Source organism: Oncorhynchus masou, chromosome 12 (assembly GCF_036934945.1).
Source record: "Oncorhynchus masou masou isolate Uvic2021 chromosome 12, UVic_Omas_1.1, whole genome shotgun sequence".
NCBI classification, from domain to species: domain Eukaryota; kingdom Metazoa; phylum Chordata; class Actinopteri; order Salmoniformes; family Salmonidae; genus Oncorhynchus; species Oncorhynchus masou.
This window is the reverse complement of record NC_088223.1, coordinates 32,198,876-32,223,685: the sequence shown is the minus strand read 5'-3', so window position 1 is coordinate 32,223,685 and position 24,810 is coordinate 32,198,876. Positions and strand designations below refer to the sequence as shown.

At 43.7% G+C, this 24,810-nt stretch overlaps 1 protein-coding gene across 2 annotated transcripts in view; it reads right to left on the bottom strand.

Annotated features, from left to right (window-relative positions):
- The window catches only part of LOC135549860 (transcriptional repressor p66-beta-like), a 43,377-nt gene that overhangs the window by 8,751 nt on the left and 9,816 nt on the right, over positions 1-24,810 (bottom strand). For both annotated transcript variants that reach the window (XM_064980214.1, XM_064980215.1), the window contains exons 2-7: positions 3,367-3,757; positions 2,968-3,097; positions 2,663-2,794; positions 1,886-2,014; positions 995-1,162; positions 329-710 (exon numbers count right to left, since the gene is read on the bottom strand). In XM_064980214.1, coding sequence (XP_064836286.1) covers positions 329-710; positions 995-1,162; positions 1,886-2,014; positions 2,663-2,794; positions 2,968-3,097; positions 3,367-3,749 — 1,324 coding nt within the window. In that variant the 5' untranslated portion in view covers positions 3,750-3,757. The remainder of the gene's footprint in view (positions 1-328; positions 711-994; positions 1,163-1,885; positions 2,015-2,662; positions 2,795-2,967; positions 3,098-3,366; positions 3,758-24,810) is intronic.

The following is a 24,810-nucleotide window of genomic DNA, read 5'->3' as shown; positions in this document are numbered from 1 at the left end:
AAATATGCATGCGAGTAGACCGGTGATTAACCAGCTCATCCTCAGGAGGAAAAATACATCTTTTTTTTTAAACAGTCTATTTGAGATACAGGTTTGAGTTGGGGTTTAAGTGTTTTTTCCCCCCACCAATTTATGCTTTTGCCACAAAATATCAGTATAGGATGAGTTAACATTATTTGGGAATAAATTAACAGAATATTAAAAGTTAGATTTTCACTGGACAGTTACTTTAAGCACATTGAGGCGCATAATCAATAATCTTGATCATATAATGAGTATTTATTTGGGATGCAGTGAGATTTGGAGCGGTGCCTGTGCAGTGGCTCACCCTGGCTGTCGATGACGCTCTGCACCACCTCCTCCAGGCCCACCATGTAGATGAACTCGCTGTTGGCCGCCGACGGCAGGAAGTGCAGGAGTGGGGCTGGTGGCTTGGGTGGCGGGATCTCCAGCAGGGTCTTCTCCAGCTGTTTGCGCAAGGCCAGCTTGGCTGCCGCCTGGTTGCTGGCCTGGTCCGCCAGGGAACTCACGCCGGAGCTGCCGCCGCCACCTGTGCCGCTCGACATGGTGGAAGGGCTAACAGCGCCCATCCCGCCGCTGCCCATCCCCACACCGGCCACGCCACTAGCCGCCGCCTGCATGTGGGCCAAGTTCATGTAGATTGCAGAGGAGCCCGAGCGCTGGGACGCCGTCACCTGCTGGCTAGTGGCCTGTGGTGCGTTCAACACACGAGGGAGAAGGGGCACAGCGGAAAGACCGTGAGACAAGTTGAAGTGATTGCTATTATTCACACAGAATGGTCCTCTCTGGGTGGTCTTTATGACTTTTACACATTCTCAATGAATGTAGTGGTACAAGGAATATGGTGGAAACTTCCTCCAGCCATGCTTGCACTGATCCAATGCAGGAGGTGGAGTGACTGAGTGGATACTCATGGGTGACGAGTAGAGTTGAAATGCAACCGGAGTTCGCTGAAAAGTAGAGAGCACCATACCTGCTGGTAGCTGACGTTGCTCATGCTGCCCGTGCTAGAACGGCTCATGCCAGACTTGGAGGGCATTCTCTGGCCCTGCAGATGGGACGGGTTGGGGGCAATGACCCTCTGTGACATCATCATCGGGGGCAGGGAGGCGTTGGCCCCCGACCTGATGACTGTGTGACCCTGTGGAGAGAGAAAAGGAAAGGTTAGAGGAAATTAAGAGAAGGAATGTCCAGCAGGGATGGAGGAAGAGGGACAGAAAAAGGTGAGAAAGTGATAGAGAGAAAGAGAGGGTAAATAAAATGGGGAGAACCATGACAGGGTAACAATTAAATGTGGATACATTTGAATTAATTCTTCAAATGAATTGACCAGGAATCCACATTTGTTACACTGAGTGTGCCATTGAAATACAGGGAGCCAGTCAGCCACGAACATAATGGGTATATGTTGTACCGTTTGTTGTCACTAGAGGGCAATAGATACTTACGTGGCCTTATCTTCACAGTTCAGACAGTCAATGTGAACTGCTTACATAAACAGCTGACCTGACCAACCCAGTCCAATTCAAGGGATCATGGCTCAAAGCACTGTCTTCCATATATAGATGTAAGATATCAACCTAACCAGGAACCATATGCTTTTCAAAACACAAACATGATCCAAAGAGTAGTGAAATAGATTTGCCGAAGCATGGACACAGAAATTAGCATTCAGTATTGATCCTACAGCGTTGGTATGTAATGCATTACAAGACGTTCCAACTGAAGGAGCAATAATGCTTTTGGAGCTGTGGATAGCAGGTTTGACTCAGACCAGGGGTGCAGGTTGTGTTCCAGTCAGGCTACTGCCAAAATCACTGCAATAAACAAAGACACACGCACACACACACACACACACACACACCTGTGCAGTGCGGAGGTTCTGGGGCTCCGGGGTGTGCATGCCAGGGCGCACCGGCAGCTTTCCCATCCCCTGTGAACTGTGGATGGGGGACGGCTGCACCGAAGAGGGGCTATTCTGGACCACAGGTACCTGGATTGGTTGGAATAGAATAATTTGAATTTAAAAACAACAATAAAATACAATAGAGAACAATATAAAGATCATAAATCAATTGCTGCAATATATTATAAGTTATGATACAACATATAAATATTAAGGTCAGGTCTGGCAGAAGAATGTGGCACACACACACCCTTTCAAACAGAGACACAAACCACACACAATAACGTCACTGATACCCTATAACAGATCTATGCTATGTTTACTCCTGCTCTGACATTGAGATGTTTAGTCTGTGTATCAGCACAGTTTCAATACTACCTCAAATAGGGGATTTAGGTAACACTGCTACCTGCGGGGCCGTTCACATTTACACCGTGAGTTGAGGTTGTACTAGTATCAGGTTGTTTAGGTGGCTATACATTCAAGCAAGAGTGGCATTAGCCTGTATTTTGTGAGATACAGTAGCCATTAGAATATTTGACGCCCTTTTTTGATTTTTGTTACCTGTTGATTATCCAATGTAAAGTGACGTAGTTGGCTAAGGAATTCAAAAACACCAGTATATTGTCACATACGAGGGTGCCGGGTCTCATTTGACATTTTCTATAACGATATTTCAATCTACTTTCTGAATTGAAAATGAAATATGGAATTGGTGTCAATGCTGATACTAACCTTCTGCACAACATTCTCCTTCTGGATCTGGCTCTGCCGAAGCTTCTTGAGCAGCACCAGACGGGCCTCCTCCAGACGCAGCTCTTCCCTCAGAGCCTTGATCATCTGCTGTCGCTCGTCGCCATTCTTCCCCTAGAACACATATGGTACACACTCACTTGTTTATGCATAGGACAGTGAAGGGCTGACAGGAAAGGTTGGAGGAGTGTGAGTATGTGGGCAGTGGGTCAGATTTGAACCCACACAGACTCTGGGGTCAGTGGCTCTAACCGCTAGACCACACAGGCTAAGTGGTGACAACGTACCTTGAAGATCTCCAGGTTAGCCTGGTGCAGCCTCTCTCCGGGGTGGGGCGTTCCTCTGGGACTGGATGCCTCGTTGTCCGACAGGATGATCACGTCCGGGGATGGAGTGTGTCGCTCACGGTCCACGTCGCTGGAGGTGGGAGAGAGCAGGATCAGCGACGAATGATGATTAACAGAGGATGAATGGTGTACTCTGTTTAGCACTACATAGAGCTACACAATACTAAGCAGGTTACAACAATATGCATTGTTCATGTATAAGGGGTTTTGGTTTTTAAAAATCGGCCTTACGTGCCAACTAAATACACTTCCAAAGTCTACATCTTCTGAAAAACTAATTTCAATCTGCAATTACCCACGAATCACCTGTCCTACGTCCATTTTAATCATGATTCTTACCCTCTTCTGGCGCTGAAGTCCACTGGTTCGTCCACCATGTTCTCCTTGCCATTTTTACTGGGGCCTCCGTGGCCCCCCAGCCTCCCATTCATCTTCTCCTCATAGGCTGCCGCCGCGCCTGCCAGCATGCTTTGGTGGTGGTGGTTGCGGCTCCCCCCCGGCCCCCCTTTGCTGCCGTCCAGGGATCCGGCAGCCACCGCTGCCGCCCCTTCCAACGCAGCCAGGTCCTTGCGCTTGAGCAAGGCCAGCATCTTGAGACGCTCCATAGCCTCGTGGCCCTCCATCTTGAGGCGCTTGGCCAGGGCCTCTTCACGCTCCTCGGACGTCTCCAGGCCCCGCTTGAGCAGGTTCAGCCTCAGCGCCTCCTCAGACATCCGCTCCATCCTGAAAACTAAGGAAGGGAGGGAGGAACATGATGTTCAATTCAATGCAATTTAAATCAATTCAACCAGATATTTTAAAGCATTTCACAGATACTTATGAACCATGGTTGAGAGTGAGCCTATGTGAAGATAACACATCAAAACGAACAGTCTCACCCTGCAGCTATGTATTTTATAGTGAAAATAGAGGCTTAGTTGTTCCTTCCGTGTGCATGCGTGCGTGTAAAATTCAGAGTGTGGGATTGCTAGTTTCCTGACCGCCCACTGACTAACTACTCAATCAGGCAACTCCCTGACAGCATTGAATTAACTAATTACACAAGAATTACATTTAGATGATACCAGTCATATTCACTGCTTGATAGCACTAATATTCACCCCTTAATAAAGTCAACATGTTTGATTCTTTCAAAGGAAGGATTTAACTTTTTTTATATATATCTGAAAGCCTACAGAGTTCTCATCCTCTTCGGTGAATCTGTGAGTCTGAAAGTGAACTCTTTCACCTTGAGTGAATGGGGTTATTCTTATTTCACAACATCACGAGATGACATCAGGTGCATTGACCTGTGACTTAAGTAACAATTACGTTAATAAGTGGATGACGGTTATTCATGTCGTCATATTAAAACAAGTTCCTATTGACCAAGTGAATGCATGAGAAGGAACACACAAATAAAACAAAAGTGTGTTAAACATTGATCTGGCATTTTAAAATAACCTACATTGTTGTTCAAGACTTTAGGGCAGGGATCATCAACTCGATTCAGACACGGGCTGATTTTTTATTGAGGGGATGGTCATGGGGTCAGAAAATAATTACAAATAATTTGTAGACTGCAAATTGGCCGCAAGAAGCCAAAGAATATTTGACTAAAACATAATTTCCAACCTTGCTTAGATTTGTATACGATCACATCTCTTTATTATGATTGGGAATACTTTGGGGCAGATTCCAAAATTAAAATCACATGGAGCAGATTTGCTGGTGTTTTTAAGAGTCCTACAATAACAAATCAAATGATTTTGCTCAGAAAACTTGGGGGCCCAAATAAAATCACCCTTGAGCCAAATTCAGTCCACAGGCTGCTAGTTGGGGAACCCTGCTTTAGGGAATGCTTGATGAATTCCATTGTGTGGGGTTTAGGCCAGTAACCGAAAGGTTGCTGGATCGAATTCATGAGCTGACATGGTAAAAATCTGTCGTTCTGCCCCTGAGCAAGGCAGTTAGCCACGTCTTCGGTGCCGGGGAACAGCAGGTTGTCGATTAAGGCAGCCCCCCCGCACCTCTCTGATTCAAAGGGGTTGGGATAAATGCGGAAGACATATTTCAGTTATAGGCATTCAGTTGTACAACTGACTAGGTATCCCCCTTTCCCTACTATGAGGATCACACCAGTGAGGAAGACTTTGGTTGGGTGGCAACCAATGACCTCTCACAAACACAGCTTTGTCATGTAACTGGTTGCTATAAGTAGGCTGACTGAGCATTTGGTCCAATCAAAAGCATGCGTCAGGAATGCAAGCTGGAAGTGCAAAAAGCCTCAAAACAAAGACACAGTAATTGCACGTTCACTGAATAAGGCAACAAGATCAGATTTTACGTTTTGCACATTCATCTTTAAAAATCACACGAAAGGAGCCCCCGGTCTGTACCGTTACAGTACAGCCGTAAAATCTATATTCCTAAGAAAGGCCCTATAATATCCACATAGGAAGAAACATTTATCAGAGGCCAGTTTCAATCCAGATCATTCTAGATAGTGGATGTTCAATGTGGGTGGAGAACATATGAGCATGAGGTCATACGTGTTCAAGTGCCCCTGAGTTAAATTGTGTGCACACATACAGAGTCTGCTCGGGTTTGACCATGTCACGTACAAGTGATCTAAATGATCATGTGTGTGCATGCTAGTCACACGAGGTTACGCTCGCTTGGGTGGGCTATGGATGGCCCGAGGACAGACGCACTAGACAGTGTGCGTCGGCTTTTGTCTGCTGGCAACTCCCTCTCTGCCCAATACATTTGTATTCCAGTCAGCATAGATAGCAAGCCTGAGATTAAGTGCATTACTATCAGGTGTTGCACTGCACAGTGAGTGCTCTGACATCTGCATTGGTTCCTAGAAATCTTGCTCTGCATAGAGAGGACTTTCTGAGGTAAAAAAGAACAATAAGCACACAATTCAGAAATGAACTTACAAAAACCTCTCCGCTGTCTACAAGTAGACAAAACACAAGATTGCAGTCAAAATACAACAACGCTAAAAAGCAGCAAAAGACATGCAGAAAATAAAACACCTGCAGATCAAAGCACAAGATGTTGGTGACACCTTGCGGAGTACATTTCAATCTATGGATGTATATGGCTGGCTAAGTTAGAAAATCCAGGAAATACCTGAAGATTCTACAACAACAAAAAAATCTAGGTTTTCCCTGGCAGCATATCTGTATGGATTTCAATTGCAGATAGACAGCATCTGATGAAAAACCATCCCAATTAAGAAACTATCTAGATTCGTATTCAGACAATGCGCTCGGAGAGCCGAGCTCATTCTTAATAACAGAGGAGGCCTTCAGTGATGCATATATGAGTGCACTGCACCAACAGTCAAACAGTGCTGTAGTAGTAGCACCATGGGTGATGCCTCGTCTGTAGTCACACATACCACCTCAATGCAGGTGTTCCGTCATATGACAATTCCCCATCACAACAGGAGTCCATGTGTGTCGTAACTGTTACCCTTCCAGTTTATTATGTAAATGAAAAATAATACCTTTTCACAGGGGAATGCTTCAGGGCCTATAAGTTATACAGTAGCATTATTATGGTACAGTATTACTACCACTGACGCTCTGACCTTATTCCCCTTGGTGACAGTCACGGAGGCTGCTAGACTAACTGCTCGGTGTTCAGCCATGTTGACTGATGGGGTCTGATTCGCATCTGACCTCACAGAGATGGAGGCGTTTGACGAGGTACGGTAAGAAAAACACAGTCTCCAGATACACACCAAAGGACCGCTGACCGAAAGTCAACAGCGAGCAGACTTCCACCAAAGACTAGTGACTGTGTTCCAATGAATCCTTGGTCCTCACAATGCATTCCAACAGTCTACTTTCTTGTGAAGTATTCGGTTTTTTGCCTATCGCTTTAGCACCAAGGTTTCAATCCTGGTTCAAATGAGTCTCACAAAACTTGAAACCGAAGAAAGACTCCACCACTAGTAATATCCAAATGTTAAATGGTCTCAAAGACAAATGGATCCCAACTGCCAAAATAGAATAACTTTATCACAAAGAACCTTCCAAAGCATAGATGAGTGTCTCATGGGGCTGTTTCAAAATCACGTTTACCTACAAACATGGAGTCAGACATCGAACTGTGTTACAAAAAGGATCTAGAAATGAGCTCCTGAACACACAACTCTCAGACCACACTCGCCAAGTGAAGGGCAATGTAGAGGACAAGTAGTTCACTTGCAGCATTGTACAGGAACCATCACTAATTAATCCCAAGGGCACAACATCTAACTCTACAAAAATGTCATGTAACGAGAGCCTCCTCAATTGGAATTCAAATAGAGATTTAATTGGCCCCTTTTAATCACTTTTATCACTTCCCTGATAGCGGATTATTCCTTGTGGTGTCGTTTTATCATTCCCCCTCATCTATAGCATTATCTTATTCTTCTGTCTGGCACCATTAAATCCATTCAGCCTGTCATTCTGTTACATCTCAATATTATCATCTCCAGATCTGAAGCAGTTCCTTAAAAAAAAGTGGAATCTTTAAATGATAACCTACTATCCCCTCCTCAATAATAGGGACTCAGGGAATGTCGGGGCAATGCAAGTGCCTCAAAGGCATGATGCGAATCACAGTCTCCATTTCGCGTAAAAAAATAAATAAACACCCTTGCAACCTCCATGCCAAGCCACCCACCTCTAATAAGAGACAGAGGAAGAAGAAGGGAAAAAAGAAAGCACAAGCACGTGCATGGCCAACAATGGCACTGGCCCGAGCCAATCAGAGTGGCTACTGTGGTGCACGTCAGTCTCCCCCCCACAGTGCCCCCGTCCGCCTTTACATAATATAATGACTGTTTCAGTCAGCTGCTACACAAACCAGACTCTTTCTACCCAACAACCCTCTCCCCCTTATCCTTCCGCCTAAAATGAACACCCCTGCGCTCAACCTCTGCCACGCCCCCCCCTCCCTCCTGCACACGCGCACTCCATGCCAGACTCACAGCTTTGGGCACTTTGCCAGCCAATGCAGCAGCAGCTAAGGGAATCGAAAAGAAAGAAAGAGACTGTACGAGAGGGAGAGCGAGAGGGAGGAGAGACAATTTGAGAAAAGAACATCATCCCCTTTACCCCAAATCACAAGTTTTCCTTTAACCCCCACCCTTCTCTCTGTATAGAGTTCCTCACTTCACGTCGCCATTGATCCAGAGGGATTCCACAGCAATGCACACACACACACAGGTTGTTACAAGTAGCATAGTCGGACCACAGTGACAGTGAGGAGACGGAGGGCAAGAGGGGCCTCCTACCCCAAAAATTCAGCACACAGGGAATTAACAGGCCATGCCAACATAAGGCACTCTTTTGTAACCCCCTCATCCACCCTCCCCCTCCTCTTCGGCATTCTACTATAGCTGTGCCACACCACAAAGAAGTGTGCATAAGTGACCCCTCCCTTCTCCTGCACCCTTCCCCCCCCAAAAAGTACACATTTTTTCCCTCTCCCCGTAGTTGTAAAAATAAACACACATAATTACTTTCTGGGGGCCCCTCGAAGGTACTGGAGGTACTGACCCACACAACTGGCTTTTTTTTATTTTTAGGAATGCATTTTCATTACACTACCCTTATCTAAAAAAAAGTGTGTGTGTGTGTGTGTGTGTGTGTGTGTGGGGAAGAGGTAGGGGATGGGTAGGCGGATAGAGGAAGATTGAGCAGAAAAAAGATGAGCGCTCTGACACGCTACCCTGACATAATGCCAACCCTTAATTCCCCCCATCGCCCATCCCCCCACGACACACACCATTTTCTTTATGCGCACGCCACTGCTGCCTGTCGATCAGATCAGAGCATGCACACATGCCAAAATGTCCGCCTCTTTTTTTTGGGGGGGGGGGGGGCACCCCAAAAATCCACCACATCCAGACACCTTAACGTCAATATGTCTGCACAATCGGTCTACCAAATGCAGCTTGGCATAACTGGTTTGGAGAGTTGACCAAACAGGACAAATGCCAGATGGTGGGGTACAATAGTAATAAGACCATTTGCAACCACACCGTGGAATCTGCAGCTCATTTCACGCATGATCTGCATCATGACAATTAATTTGGCTGATGCAACTCCTGCACCTCACCGTCCCCAACACGCTGGTGGCACCACATCTTTTACCACAGGGTGAGAGAGAGAGCGAGAATGATCTTCCTCTTTTTCGAATTTCATTTTTTGAAACAATTAGTTTCGTCTGATGGTGGGGGCGCTTATCGCAGAGGCGCAGGGGGGGTGTTTGCCATCACCACCCCACCCCCTCATCTCCATCCTGTGATCCTGGCCAAACTCCCAAAAATCTCTGGCTCTACCCATCCAGCTCGTCTGATCACCCACCAGCTCAATTGGCTCAATTAATCATTTTCCTCTTCACCGCATCGGATGCCAAGCGAGCGTTACGGGCATACAAAATGGCCGCCGTCGCCATAACCCAAGTGGACACTTACCCTTGTAAAATGCATATATTTGTCATTATCAGTATCATAACAGTTATCCTCATGACCGTATAAAAGTTACGGTTACACCTCTAAGTAATGTATGGAATTTGTGTATGATTCAGGTAGGAGTTATTAAAGCATTGTCACAGGATCAGACAGGGTGAGCATTGCAAGTGTCTGGGGATGCAGGTGGCTGCTGGTCTCGGGGATCTTTTTGGAAACGCATGATCCAGTCCTGCTATACCCACTTGGCCTTTTATGTGGTTTGGAGGCACTACTATGTACATATGCTGAAATCAGAGGAGTCTAATTTGTTAACGAGCTTGCATAATCCACAGACTTTAAATCAAAGTTGTATTACAGCTTTTCATGGCATTTCTCCAAAGACTAAGTTCATGCGGCTGAGGTATAGGTGCCTATTTGTAAAGGTCTGAAGTAATGCTGAGTGATTAACCAACATTTCGATTATTTTTATAAAATTAACTTGACCTAAATTGGTTAAATTATTTGAACTTATTTATTTTATGAGATTTCAAATGCTCATAATGTTATTTTTTGTTGATACATTAGATCCAGACTGAACTGTGCAATGTAGTAGGGAGATGTGGCCAATATTCTACATAGTTTAGCGTACATAACGTGGTAATTAACTGCAATTACCATAATCCATTGTGCATCTATTTGTCTGGTCTGTGTTTCTTTTATGCCTGCTACTGAAGAGACAGAAGAACGTGTGATTGTGAGGGGATATAGAGAGCAGCTGTTGCTTCACATGATCTAAGTGATTGATAGTTGGTATAGAGCATTCATGAAAGTATTCAGACCCCTTGACTTTTTCCACATTTCTTTAAATTATTCTGAAATTGATTGAAGAGGGAAAAAACAATTCAATCTACACACATTACCCCATAATGACAAAGAAACAGGTTTTGATCATTCATTTAAAAAAAAAAAAAACAGGAAATATCACATTTACATAAGTATTCAGATCCTTTACTCAGTACTTTGTTGAAGCACTTTTCACAGTGATTACATCCTAGAGTCTTCTTGGGTATGACACTACATGCTTGACACACGCTTGTATTTGGGGAGTTTCTCCCATTCTTTTTTGCAGATCCTCTCAAGCGCTGTCAGGTTGGATGGGGAGCGTTGCTGCACAGCTATTTTCAGGTGTCTCTGGAGATGTTAGATCGGGTTCAAGTCTGGGCTCTGGCTGGGCCACTCAAGGACATTCCGAGACTTGTCCCATAGCCACTCCTGCATTGTCTTTGTTGCGTGCTCATGGTCGTAGTCCTGTTGGAAGGTGAACCTTCGCCCCAGTCGGAGGTCCTGAGCGCTCTGGAGCAGGTTTTCATCAAGGATCTCTCTATACTTTGCTCCGTTCATCATTCCCTCGATCCTGACTAGTCTCCCAGTTCCTGCCGCTGAAAAACACTCACAGTATGATGCTGCCACCACCATGCTTCACTGTAGGGATGGTGCCATGTTTCCTTCAGATGTGACACTTGGTATTCAGGCCAAAGAGTTCCATCTTGATTTCATCAGACCAGAGAATCTTGTTTCTCATGGTCTGGGAGGCCTTTAGGTGCCTTTTGGCAAACTCCAAGCAGGCTGTCATGTGCCATTTACTGAGGAGTGGCTTCCATCTGGCCACTCTACCCTAAATGCCTGATTGGTAGAGTGCTGCAGAGATGGTTGTTCTCACATCTCCAGAGGAACTCTGGAGCTCACCCAAAGTGACCATCGAGTTCTTGGTCGCCTTTCTGACCAAGGCCCTTCTCCCCCGATTACTCAGTTTGGCCGGGCGGCCAGTACTAGGAAGAGTCTAGGTGGTTCCAAACTTCTTCCATTTAAGAATGATAGAGCCACTGTGTTCTTGGAGAACTTCCCATGCTGCAGTATTTTTTTGGTACCCTTCCCCAGATCTGTGCCTCGACACAATCCTGTCTCGGGGCTCTACTGACAATTTCTTCGACCTCATGGCTTGGTTTTGCGCTGTAAACTGTGGGACCTTACATAGACAGGTGTGTGACTTTCCAAATCAATTGAATTTGCCACAGGTGGACTCCAATCAAGTTGTAGAAACATCTCAAGGATGGTCAGTGGACACAGGATGCAACTGAGCTCACTTTCGAGGAAAGGAAAAACAATTCAAATCAACTTTAGAATAAAGGCTGTAATGTAACAAAATTGGGAAAAAGTGAAGGGGTCTGAATACTTTACGAAGGCACTGTACTTAAAAGAACTACAAAACAGTGATTTTCAGACAGCAGCTCTATAGAAATGATGATGACTTGGAATCAAATAAGTTATCAAATAAAATGAACAAACACAACAACTGAAATATTGTATTAAAGTAATGTGAATAAATGATGGTTAATAAGTGATAAGCAGCAAATGGGCCGTCACTACAATCATGCACATGCACACCCAAATAATCAAAAGTGAAAACCGTGATTATTTTTTAATAATCGAATGGAAACCGAACTGACTTCAAATAGCACTAATCACTCAGCACTACTGTGAAGTGAAAAGAGAAGTGTTGAGTCAGTTTCTCTGCGGCTATAGGGCAGAAATCTTTCAAATTTGAGCTCAATGCCCATGGCCAGTGATGGCTGACCAATCTCCAGTTTCACATTCCTAGTTCCAAAGCAGGGTAGCCATAGACATAGGTTGTTGTGTTTGTGCCACAGATAAATATACAACTGTATGAGGGATAACAAGGAACGTAGAAATACTGGCTCTCCATTGTGATTAATGGATTTCTGAAAGACATCTGATGAAGCTTTCTCAAACTGGTGAACATTTACTTACCAGCTGAACATTGCAATAATACTATTGGAATAATGACCTGACATCATGTGTAGGTCATATCACTTGACAGATTTCCGTTGCTGAAAAATGCTTCCTACATGTGACTGGTGTTTTTTAAATTGGCCGTGACCCACGAGTATCCCTCACGTATCCTCAGATTTTGAGTACCTCTGAATTCCACAGGCTGTTTATGACCCTAGTATCAAGGGATCAGATAAGGGCCTATTTTCATTAGTGTAGCTGTATGCTCCGAACGTCTGAGGGATATTTATGATTTTCAAAAATCGGCGGCAGACCTGCATTTCTGCACAATGGAGACAAAGTCCAGATTTAAAGTGGTTTAGCTGCCCTGCTCGGGGTTGAAGGTCAGCACGACAAACAGCCAATCCATTGTGATTAGGATAGCAGTCCTATGGGGTTCCGCAAAGCAGAGCCGAGACACAGTGAGCTCGCTTTCACAGGCGACAACACACTAGATGAGAGTGCGACATCCCCAAGGGCACATAAAGCAGAAATATTACTTCAGCAGCAGACACTGGCTTCATGATCTCATACTGCAGCCATTCCTGTGCCTCGTAACTCCACAGGAGATGATCACAGGTGACAAAACACCATAAAGGGTCAGAAATGCTGGGGTTGCAGAAGTCCTATTTCTGCCTTTCCCTCCATTTCACTCAAAATCTCTTCGAGTTTAATAGCATTTTCAGATGATCCATCCATCCTTCTTGCTTTTATAGTGCTGATAGTTAAGGGAAATGCATTATTGGGGAACTTGAGCTTACGGTTCACAGCGCCAAAATGCCAGAGATGTAGAGTTTCAGTGCTTCATTTGAGGCCAAAGCTTGGTTTCTACAAGAGCACGAAACCCATTCCTTGTAAGTAATTATCTAACCTTGTATTGGTTTCCAGGATTGGTGACCCAAAAATCAACATTGATTGATGAGTTCATAAAACAAAACGGTAATCTAGTTTATAGAAATCAATACTATGATTGGCATTGGTCTTCTGATTGGAATGAATCTCTTGATGCAGTTGTATGCAAAGAGAAAAGATTACACTACTGAATCGGCAAATGTTGTAGTTAGAAAAACAGTGGTGGAAGCATACAGCGAGAACGTCTAAATCCCATACTTCAAGCAAATGTAGAAGAGATGTAGACAACCCCATTTTATCAGTCACCAACTCTGTTAAAAATGATTATTAACAAATTCACTGGAACACTAAGGCAAGGCAAGGACTTGGATCAATGCACCGATTAGCTTTAAGAGTTGCTGGGAGGTATACTCTTAGCTTGGCTTTTTGCGCTAATCGTTGTGCAACTACAAAGAAAAACAAAAAACGGGTGATGGTAGTGGATAAATTGATTCTGAGCTACAAGCTACAATTTCAATAAGGCAATCCCCCCCTCGCAGACAACACCATTCTATATACTTCCGGCCCGTCCTTGGACACTGTGCTATCTAACCTCCAATTGAGCTTCAATGCCATACAACACTCCTTCCGTGGCCTCCAACTGCTCTTAAACGCTAGTAAAACCAAATGCATGCTTTTCAACCGATCGCTGCCTGCACCCGCATGCCCGACTAGCATCACCACCCTGGATGGTTCCGACCTTGAATATGTGGACATCTATAAGTACCTAGGTGTCTGGCTAGACTGTAAACTCTCCTTCCAGACTCATATCAAACATCAAATCAAGAGTCGGCTTTCTATTTCGCAACAAAGCCTCCTTCACTCACGCCGCCAAACCTACCCTAGTAAAACTGACTATCCTACCGATCCTCGACTTCGGCGATGTTATCTACAAAATAGCTTCCAACACTCTACTCAGCAAACTGGATGCAGTTTATCACAGTGCCATCCATTTTGTCACTAAAGCACCTTATACCACCCACCACTGCGACTTGTATGCTCTAGTCGGCTGGCCCTCGCTACATATTCGTCGCCAGACCCACTGGCTCCAGGTCATCTACAAGTCCATGCTAGGTAAAGCTCCGCCTTATCTCAGTTCACTGGTCACGATGGCAACACCCATCCGTAGCACGCGCTCCAGCAGGTGTATCTCACTGATCATCCCTAAAGCCAACACCTCATTTGGCCGCCTTTCGTTCCAATACTCCTGTGACTGGAACGAATTGCAAAAATCCCTGAAGTTGGAGACTTATCTCCCTCACCAACTTCAAACATCTGCTATCTGAGCAGCTAACCGATCGCTGCAGCTGTACATAGTCTATTGGTAAATAGCCCACCCATTTTTACCTACCTCATCCCCATACTGTTTTTATTTATTTACTTTTCTGCTCTTTTGCACACCAATATCTCTACCTGTACATGACCATCTGATCATTTATCACCCCAGTGTTAATCTGCAAAATTGTAATTATTCGCCTACCTCCTCATGCCTTTTGCACACAATGTATATAGACTCCCCTTTTTTTCTACTGTGTTATTGACTTGTTAATTGTTTACTCCATGTGCAACTCTGTGTTGTCTGTTCACACTGCTATGCTTTATCTTGGCCAGGTCGCAGTTGCAAATGAGAACTTGTTCTCAACTAGCCTACCTGGTTAAATAAAGGTGAAATAAAAAAATAAAAAAACATTACATGGTATCAATAGCAGCTAATGCATACTTATGTGAAACCATTTACAAATAAATAATACAATCCATCAACACAAAATCTACACATTTAAAATACATATTTTCTGGAAGAACTGTCAGTGCTGTGGGTATGGTACATACAGATCACAGGTAAAGGTCACATTAGTAGAAGTGGCAGTCCATAGATCACATTTATTATGCTCTTTTAGCATACATTAAGATAACGAATGTTAATACAGCCTCGGACAGAGCAGTGACATGAGCCCATTTAAGTCCAATGCAGGTTCTCATCACTGGTAGCTAGTTTTGTGTCACATTATTGGGTGATTTAGTTGCCAAGAAATTAACAAACAACTAAAATACTTATTGGTATTCTAGAATGACAATGTTTGTTGTTGGAAGGGAATTTGAGGCCAACCGTATCACAATTGTTGTGCTGATGAAGATGTCTGGGAACAGGAAAAAACAAAACAAAAAAAACTGCACAGCAGCTTTGAAAAGCCAATGGAAGGTCTGGGCAGGAGCGCCGCGGTTAAGCTCATTGGTTAATGTATTAATTGGACCTACATCCTGATCAACCCACACACTGGCAGCCCTGCCATATATTACTCAGATCTGGGGGCTGCTGGGAATATGACCAGAATTTGCATACGGTTAGTTTCTGACACTAATGAGGCCAATTAGGCGGATGGCGCCCATGGCCACAGAGTTGTAATTGGTTGGCTTGAACTGCTCAGGAGTTATGGATAACAAGATGTGGGATTAAAGCCAATAGTAAGCACTGCAACTGTGAGATGTTGACAGACTTACAGCATCTTATTTCATATTGGTGGTTCTTGTTTATATACCCTCAGGTTGAGTAAGCCTATCAAGAGCTAGACTGACAGAGAAAATCAGTCTCACATCTCAGAAGCAACAACATCCACATAAAAATGGCATCGACAGGTGGGCTTCCAAATAAATATAAACACACGTGGACACCTGCACACCAACATAAAATACGAGCCATCTACAGAACACCAAACATCAAAGATACTCAACACCAAATGTACGTGTCTCGCCTCCCGCATCGATACACACCTCCCGTTCCCACCACCCCTGCTCAGGCACAACACTTAAACACACCTCTGGTCTTCATTAAACAAGACAACCGCTCATTGTGGTAGTTGCCACGACAACCGACCCCCTTCTATTTTCAAGCCATGCCACTAATCAATTCCTGTTACACTGTCGCCCGAGGGAGGGAGAGAGGGAGGGGTGGCTAGGGAGGAGGAGGGTGGTAGTGGTGGTGAAGAGGGTGGGGAGGTGGGGCTGGACAGCGGCAGGGGGCAAAGGGGAGGAAGTGTGTGGGGGTGTGAAGTTGGGAGACAAAGAGCCAAAACGTGAGCCCCGAGGTAGCTGACTGACATGGCGGAGCTCAACAGTGGCCTTGATGGACCATCCATGGTAAGCAGCAACACTATCTGGAAGAGGAATGAATCCTCAACCATGGCTGTGTTCATCAGTTTTAAAATATAGGTGGCAAATATTTTTTGCAACGTAAAACATCCATGTAGTCCCTCCTTTCAGTTAAGTCAGTTTTCTTCCAGTTGGTGCCAAATGAACAGAACACAGGATTTCCTTCAAATAAGTCTGGGTGCCTCACAGTCTGGGTGTTTGGAGACTACTATACGGACAGTAACAGATGAGAACCCAATGGGCCATGGTTACCAATCACACACTAAATGGGTCCAGGACCCAATGAGTTTAGGTTACCTAGCAGAGAACAAATGGGTCCAGAACTCAATGGGTCATGGTTCCCACAGAACCAGTTATCCACTGCTGGAGCACACATTATAAAGAAGGCAATGCAGGTCAGGCCAAGACAGACAGACAATCTGTACACCTATTGAAAGGACACCAAACAATGTGTTTTTTTTCCCTTCCATAAGATGAGCATACACTAGCTCATCTGAGGCCCTATTAAATAGGCTCGTTTCCATTATTCAATTTTGGAAAAGCATAAATGACAATCCATGGCCACAAAGATCAGATGGGAAGAATGCCCATTAACAAAATGTGTCGTCTCAAAGACAGGTGTGGGATATTCATAGTGTTAGTTAGTATATACTGGGATCGTGATGACATTGGTTACTCTACCTTCAGCTCCAGTAACTTCTCTACATTGAACCTGAATGGGAAATCACTACGTTCATTTCAATAGAACATATATTTTATTCAGCCCTTCCAGGAAACCCAGGGTGAAAAATGACTGGGTACCGAGGAGTGAATATTAAACTGACAATTTTCAAAGTGTTAATACATTTTATCCAAAATGATCTAATGTCAAATTCGTTTTTTGAAGAATAATATTTTTTTAACTCCATAGCGGTCTCCACTGAAACATCACGCTGTTTTCCGGCCTACAGTGCCTTCAGAAATAAGTCAAGGGGAATGAATGCTTCCACCTTTTGTTGTGTTACAGCCTCAATTCAAAATAGATTAAATAGATGTTCTCCCCTTACCTTACACACAATACCCCCATAATGATAAAGTGAAAACATGTTTTTAGAAATTGTTGCAAATCTATTGAAAATACAGAAATATCTAATTTACAAAAGTATTTACACCCTAGTCAATACTTTGTAGAAGCATATTTGGCAGTGATTATAGCCGTGAGTCTTTCTGGGTAAGTCTCAAAGCTTTCCACACCTGGATTGTGCAACATTTGCCCATTATTTTTTGAAAAATTCTTGAAGCTCTGACAAATTGGTTGTTGATCATTGCTAGACAACCATTTTTCAGGTCTCGCCATAGATTTTCAAGTAGATTTCATTCAAATCTGCATCTCAGCCACTCAGATACATTCACCGTCTCCTTGGTAAGGAACTCCAGTGTAGGTATGGCCTTGTATTTTAGGTTATCGTCTTGCTGAAAAGGTAAATTCATCTCCCAGTGTCTGGTGGAAAGACTGAATCAGGCTTTCCTCTAGGATTTTGCCTGTGTTTAGCTCCATTCCGTTTATTTTTTTATCCTGAAAAACTCTCCAGTCCTTAATGATTACAAGCATACCCATAACATGATGCAGCCACCAATATGCTTGAAAATATGGGAGAGTGGTACTCCGTAATGTGTTGTATTTGATTTGCCCCAAACATAACACATTCTATTCAGGACAAAGTTAATTGCTTTGCCACATTTTTTGCAGGATTACTTTAGTGCCTTGTTGCAAACAGGTACAGGTTTCCTTCTTTTCACTCTGTCAATTAGGTTAGTATTGTGGAGTAACTACAATGGTGTTGATCCATCTTCAGTTATCACAACCATTAAAATCTGTAATGGTTTTAAAGTCACTATTGGCCTCCTAATTAAATCCCTGAGCAGTTTCCTTCCTCTCTGGCATTGGTTAGGAAGGATGCCTGTTTCTTTGTAATGACTGGGTGTAATGATACACCAACTTCACCATGCTCCATGATATTCAATGTCTGTTTTTTTTATACATTTACTAATCTACCAATAGGTGCACTTCTTTGCAATGCATTGCTTAAAACCAAGTCCTAAAGCAATGGGACTCTGTAGATCTTCCTCAGATTATTACCAATCCCACAAGGTATGATTCCAAACACACAGGAAAGGCTACTCTTCTTGATGTTATCCTCACAAATATTCCTGATAGGTCATTACAGAAAACACCAGACTGATACCTTAGTGATCCATGTTTTACAGCCTGTGTTTGTAATGGCTGCTCAGCGAAACAACCTGTCCTAATTTGTCATAGACGATTGCTAAAAAACTTTAATGAGTAAGCCTTCCTTCACGAACTGGCCTCTGTAAAATGGTATAGAATCAGCTTGATCCCCTCTGTCAAAAACACTTGGACCTTCTTTTTTGATATTTTCAGTGATATTGTTAACAAACAAGCCCCCATAAAGAAAATGAGAATGAAAAAATAAAAATAGGTTCGGCCCCTGGTTGACCATGATTTTGCAGAGTTACTCCACCTCAAGAATTTCATTTGGCGAAAGGCTTGGAACACGCATACTCAGGCTGACTGGCTTTCTTTCAGGCATATGAGAAATAAGTGCACTCAGGCTATCTGGAAGGCCAGAGTTAGTTACTTTAAGGAGAAGTTCTCTCTCTGTGGGTCTAAACCCAAGAGAGAGAACTTTAACCGTTCTGGAAAATGGTTAAAGTCCTGGAGAATAAACCCTCCTGTTCACAGCTGCTCATGTCCCTTAAATTTGATCTGGTTGTTACTGACAAGAAGCACATGGCTGAGCTCTAATCATCACTTCATGAAGTCAGGATTCCTAATTGACTCAGCCATGCCTCCTTGCCCATCCAACATTTCCTCATCTCCCACTCCTAATGCGACTATCCCCGATGCTTCTCCCCTCTTTTCCCCCTGCCCCGCTACAAAGTTTCTCCCTGCAGGCAGTTACTGAGTCCGAGGTGCTAAAGGAGCTCCTGAAACTTGACACCCCAAAAAAACAGTGCAGTGTATATAGTCAGAAAATCTGCTGTCTCAGCCACTGCCAGTCACCAAGGGAGTACCCCAAGGCTCAATCCTTGACCCCACTCTCTTCTCAATTTACATCAACAACATAGCTCAGGCAGTAGGAAGCTCTCATATCCATTTATATGCAGATACAGTCTTATTCTCATTCTGGGGAGGGGCCAGCTGTGTTAAATGCTCCACAACAAAGCTTTCTTAGTGTTCAACAAGCTCTCTCTACCTTTTACCTTTGTTTTAGAGGTGTTCAGAACAAGGTTGTGGGGTTTGGTAAGAAAAATGCCCCTCTCCCCACAGGTGTGATTACTACCTCTGAGGGTTTAGAGCTTGAGGTTGTCACCTCATACAAGTACTTGGGAGTATGGCTAGACAGTACATGGTCCTTCTCTCAGCACATATCAAAGCTAAAGTTAACCGCTCCTCTTTCACCCCAGCTGCCAAACTAACCCTGATTCAGATGACCATCCTACCCATACTAGATTATGGCGACATCATTTATAGATCGGCAGGTACGGATGCTCTCGAGCGACTAGATGTTCATTACCATTCGGCTATCAGATTTGCCACCAATGCTCCTTATAGGACACATCACTGCACTCTATACTCCTCTGTAAACTGGTCATAGCTGTATACCCGTCGCAAGACCCACTGGTTGATGCTTATTTATTAAACCCTCGTAGGCCTCACTTGCTCCTATCTGAGATATATACACTGCAGTCCTCATTCAACACCCGTTCTGCCAGTCACATTCTGTTAAAAAGGTCCCCAAAGCACACACATCCCTGGGTCGCTCGTCTTCTCAGTTCACTGCAGCTAGCGACTGGAACGAGCTGCAACAAACACTCAAACTGGACAGTTTTATCTCAATCTCTTCATTCAAAGACTCAACCATGGACACTCTTACTGACAGTTGTGGATGCTTTGCGTGATGTATTGTTGTCTCTACCTTGTCCTTTGTGCTGTTGTCTGTGCCCAATCTTATTTGGACCATGTTGTGTTGCTACCATGTTGTTGTCATGTTGCTACCATGTTGTTGTCATGTTGCTACCATGATGGGTAGTCATGTGTTGCTGCCATGCTGTGTTGTCGTTGTAGGTCTCTATGTCGTGTTCTTTTGTCGTGATGTGTGTTTTGTCCTATATTTATATTTTAGTACTTTTAATCCCAGCAGGATGCCTTTTGGTAAGCTGTCATTGTAAATAAGAATTTGTTCTTAACTGACTTGCCTGGTTAAATAAAAAGGTTAAATAAAAATAAATAGGAAAACCTTCCTGGGTCTTTGTGGTTGAAATATACTGCTCGACTGAGGGATCTTACAGATAATTGCATGTGTGGGGTACAGAGATGAGTTAGTCAATCATAAATCTGGTTAAACACTATTATTACACACAGAGTAAGTCCATGCAACTTATGTTTATTCCTGAAATTATTTAGGCTACCATAACAAAAAGGGGTTGAATACCTAGACTCAATACATTTTTGCGTTCCATTTTTTATTAATTTGTAACAAATTGAAAAAAAAACACATAACTTCACTTTGACATTATGAGGAATTGGAGAGGCAAGGGTAGAACAAAGGGCATTGAGTCAGAACCCATCCCAAGTCATTGGTTTAGCATGAAAACAAGTCTACTCTAATGAATAGAGTTTCGTTCATTGAGAATGTGTGGTTTCCCCCACGACTACCAAACTGCGTTGAACCTCTTTAGCCTACTAAATCCACCATATGTATTTTTGGATGTGGCTGTTGCATTTCTCAGACCCAACACCCAAACTTTGTCACTGTTTGCATAAATTAGTGTCCTGTTCCTTTAAAAAGCAGAGTTACAATTCTATTCACTTTTATTTTTTTTTATTACCCAGAGTACTCAGCGCAGTCAAAACGCGAGCGAGCCAGTCTAAGCCGGTTTGTAACCTCAGGGTATGGAATTATCTCTTAATATGTAGCCGTTAGTGGTCAGGACGTCACACGAAGACAGGGAGAGAGAAAGAGTCAGAGTGAGGTTGGGAGGGAGTGGAGTGGGGGCAATGAAGCCCCTGTGATTTCAGGGCAGAAAAAGGAAAACCTACTTCTTGCAAGACGCTGAGTCTAAACCTGGCATCTTGACAAAAAGGGATCATTGCGGAACTTCAGACCACAGGGTGGGGCATACGTTGTTTAAACAAAAAAAAATCAATAGGAAAAAATGCTGGAACATAGGCCATCTGGAGAGACGGAGGTAGCAGTGAGATTTATAAAATGGGGCAGTGAGGGTATCGATGTCTTCAGTGAAGACATCAACACATGCCTATAGATGCACACAAATGGCACAAGAAACACATCACACCAAACAGACATACAGGCAGGTTTTCTACATTAAACCCTGTGAACCCTGACCCCTTGAATCACATAACTGATACTCTTAAGCCGGATGCACACTACACAATTTTCAAAATCCTAACGTCGTTGAGCCTCTCACATTAAGTGACCGTATTTCCTGTATGATTGTCTTGCCACCGTAGTGGTGCGCACGCTCCACGACCTGGCACAGACGGGGTGTCACACACTACAAGATTCTTCACTTGGTCATGAGGACTCTCCATATCACCATGCTGTCTTGCGAAAAAACAATGATGTGATTAGATTGATTAGACGCTTTGGTTAAAAGGCAAGTATAAACACATACTAATAGTCATGGCTCCTGCTCGAGAGTCTACAAATTCTGGGTGACGCGAACCAACCTCTCACAGGCTTCTATGACGAGCTCTCATTGGCTATTGCTGATCGCCATTCTCAAAAAAGTTATCATTGCACATCTTACACTACACGAGCATTGCAGATTTTGTTCCGATAAAATCAAACATGTTTGAAAATATTGGGATCTCTGGGACTGCTCAAAGACAGGATCGGTAGCCCTGAGAGTGCGTCTCTAAACCGCTCACATTAAATGAGTGTCGGTGACGGGCCACGCACCCGAGTAGGGAACTGGACAGACAGTGACATTCAATAATGCCTTGCACTCTCTTGCCTGCATCTAGCTGATATAGGGTGTAATCATTAGTTGCAAACGAGAGTTTATTGGACAAATTTAGGTATATTTATCCCCGTTTTGTGCGGTTGGCTTCCATTTAAGAAACGTTTTCAACAGAATTGGCAGAAAGAATACACCCCTGATCACACAGTTCACTTTCATAGCAGCCACATTGTATTCCGTCTCACATCTCTCGTCTCAAATTCTCCCTTCGCTTGAGTACTTCAATGCACAACAAATCAGCTGTATTTGACCAGATGAAAAGACCTTTCCAAGCCAAACCGCAACACACAGCCTACATCGTTTCCACCATATTAGCTAAAGTAACGTAATAGAACTAACGCGTTAGTAAACCCTTTACAATCCTACAGTAAAGTTATTGTACAGTAAGCAGTTACAACGGCGGCCCCGGTGGCAATTATTTAGTAATACCAAAAGCCTACCTCAACTTGGAAGAGTTTCCGTATTGTGTTGGAAAGTTATAGCGAGCTAGCTAACATAGCATCCCTCTGTTTGAATAGGGTGTTTCAGTGTGCTAAACTAGCTAGCTGCATTTGCTAGCTAAATTAGTAAATCTGAGTGTCAAACAGAAGAAAAAAAAATCTCTAGCTTCTTTATTTTGGAAGAAAATTAATTTGTTAAAAACTGTTCACCGAGTCAACTACCTCACCACAATTTATACCGTGTAGTGCTAGCTAGCTGTATCTATGCTTTCAGTACTAGATTAATTCTCTGATCCTTTGATTGGGAGGACAACATGTCAGTTCATGCTGCAAGGGCTCTAATAGGCTGAAGGATGTCCTCTGGAAGTTGTCAAAATTACTGTGCAAGTCTATGGATGGGGATGAGACCCATATTCCTCCTAGGTTTTGTGTTGAAGCCAATGTACTTAGAGGAGGGAAGCTTGCAGTCCTCCGGTTACACCATGGTGCTACCCTACAGAGTGCTGTTTGAGGCTACTGTAGACCTTCATTGCAAATAATGTGTTTTAATCAATTATTTGTTGACATGTAATTATATTTAGTATAGTGATCTAAAACTTAGAACTTTAAATGTTTTACCATTTAAATGTGTATTAAATTCACTGAGGAGGATGTTCCTCCCCTTCCTCCTCTGATCCTTCACTGGTATACACTCACACACAAAAGGACAACACAAGATCCCACTATACAGGGCCAGGTGAAAATAGGTTACAGGAAGAGAGAAGGGAGCTACAAAGACGGAGCATCTGAAAACATCTTGCTCGTTTCCGATGCCTTCTGTGGGCTGACACCACAAACAGAAAATATTTGAGGTCTGGCCACCACCACACAAAGGTGCCCTACCGCAGAAGGCAAACTGTAGTTCTCATCATGGTCAGCTGATGCTGCCATAAAGGACAATGATGAGGAAATATCTCAAGGGGCAGAATAGCAATCTGTTCCAGTGCATAAACATGCTCATATGAGTGGGAGAGGGCTGTGGTTAAAGACAACGAGGACATAGCCCTGTATTATCGTTAGCATTAGTGAGTAGCACAGGTGAATGACATATAGTCACATGAAGACAGTGTTTCCAGACCTGGTCCTCAGGGACCCCCAAACATTGCACATATTTGTTCCATTCCACCACTCATCAGCACACCTGATTCAATGAATCAACGGCTGAATTGACTAGTTGAATCAGGTGGGCTAGTGCTGGAATCAAACACATATAGTGCATTTGGAAAGTATTCAGACTCCTTGACTTCCATATTCTGTTAAGTTACAGCCTTATTCTAAAATTGATTCAATTGTTTTTCCCCCCTCATCAGTCTACACACAACACCCCATATTGACAAAGCAAAAACAGGTTTATGCTAGTTTATAAAGAATTTTAAAAAACTGAAATATTACATTTACATAAGTATTCAGACCCTTTACTCAGTACTTTGCTGAAGCACCTTTGACAGCAATTACAGCCTGGAGTCTTCTTGGGTGTGACGCTACAAGCTTGGAACACCTGTATTTGGAGAGTTTCTCCCATTCTCTGCAGATCCTCTCAAGCTCTGTCAGGTTGAATGGGGAGTGTCGCTGCAAAGCTATTTTCAGTCTCTCCAGAGATGTTCGATCAGGTTCAAGTCCGGGCTCTGGCTGGGCCACTCAAGGACATTGAGACTTGTCCCTAAGCCACTCCTGAGTTGTCTTGGCTGTGTGCTTAGTGTCATTGTCCTGTTGGAAGGTGAATCTTTTCCAGAGCGCTCAAGACCTCAAACTGGGGCACAGGTTTTCATCAAGGATCTCTCTGTACTTTGCTCTGTTCATCTTTGCCTCGATCCTGACAGGTCTCCCAGTCCCTGCCGCTGAAAAACATCCCCACAGCATGCTGCTGCTGCCGCCACCATGCTTCACCATAGGGATGGTGCCAGGTTTCCTACAGACGTGACGCTT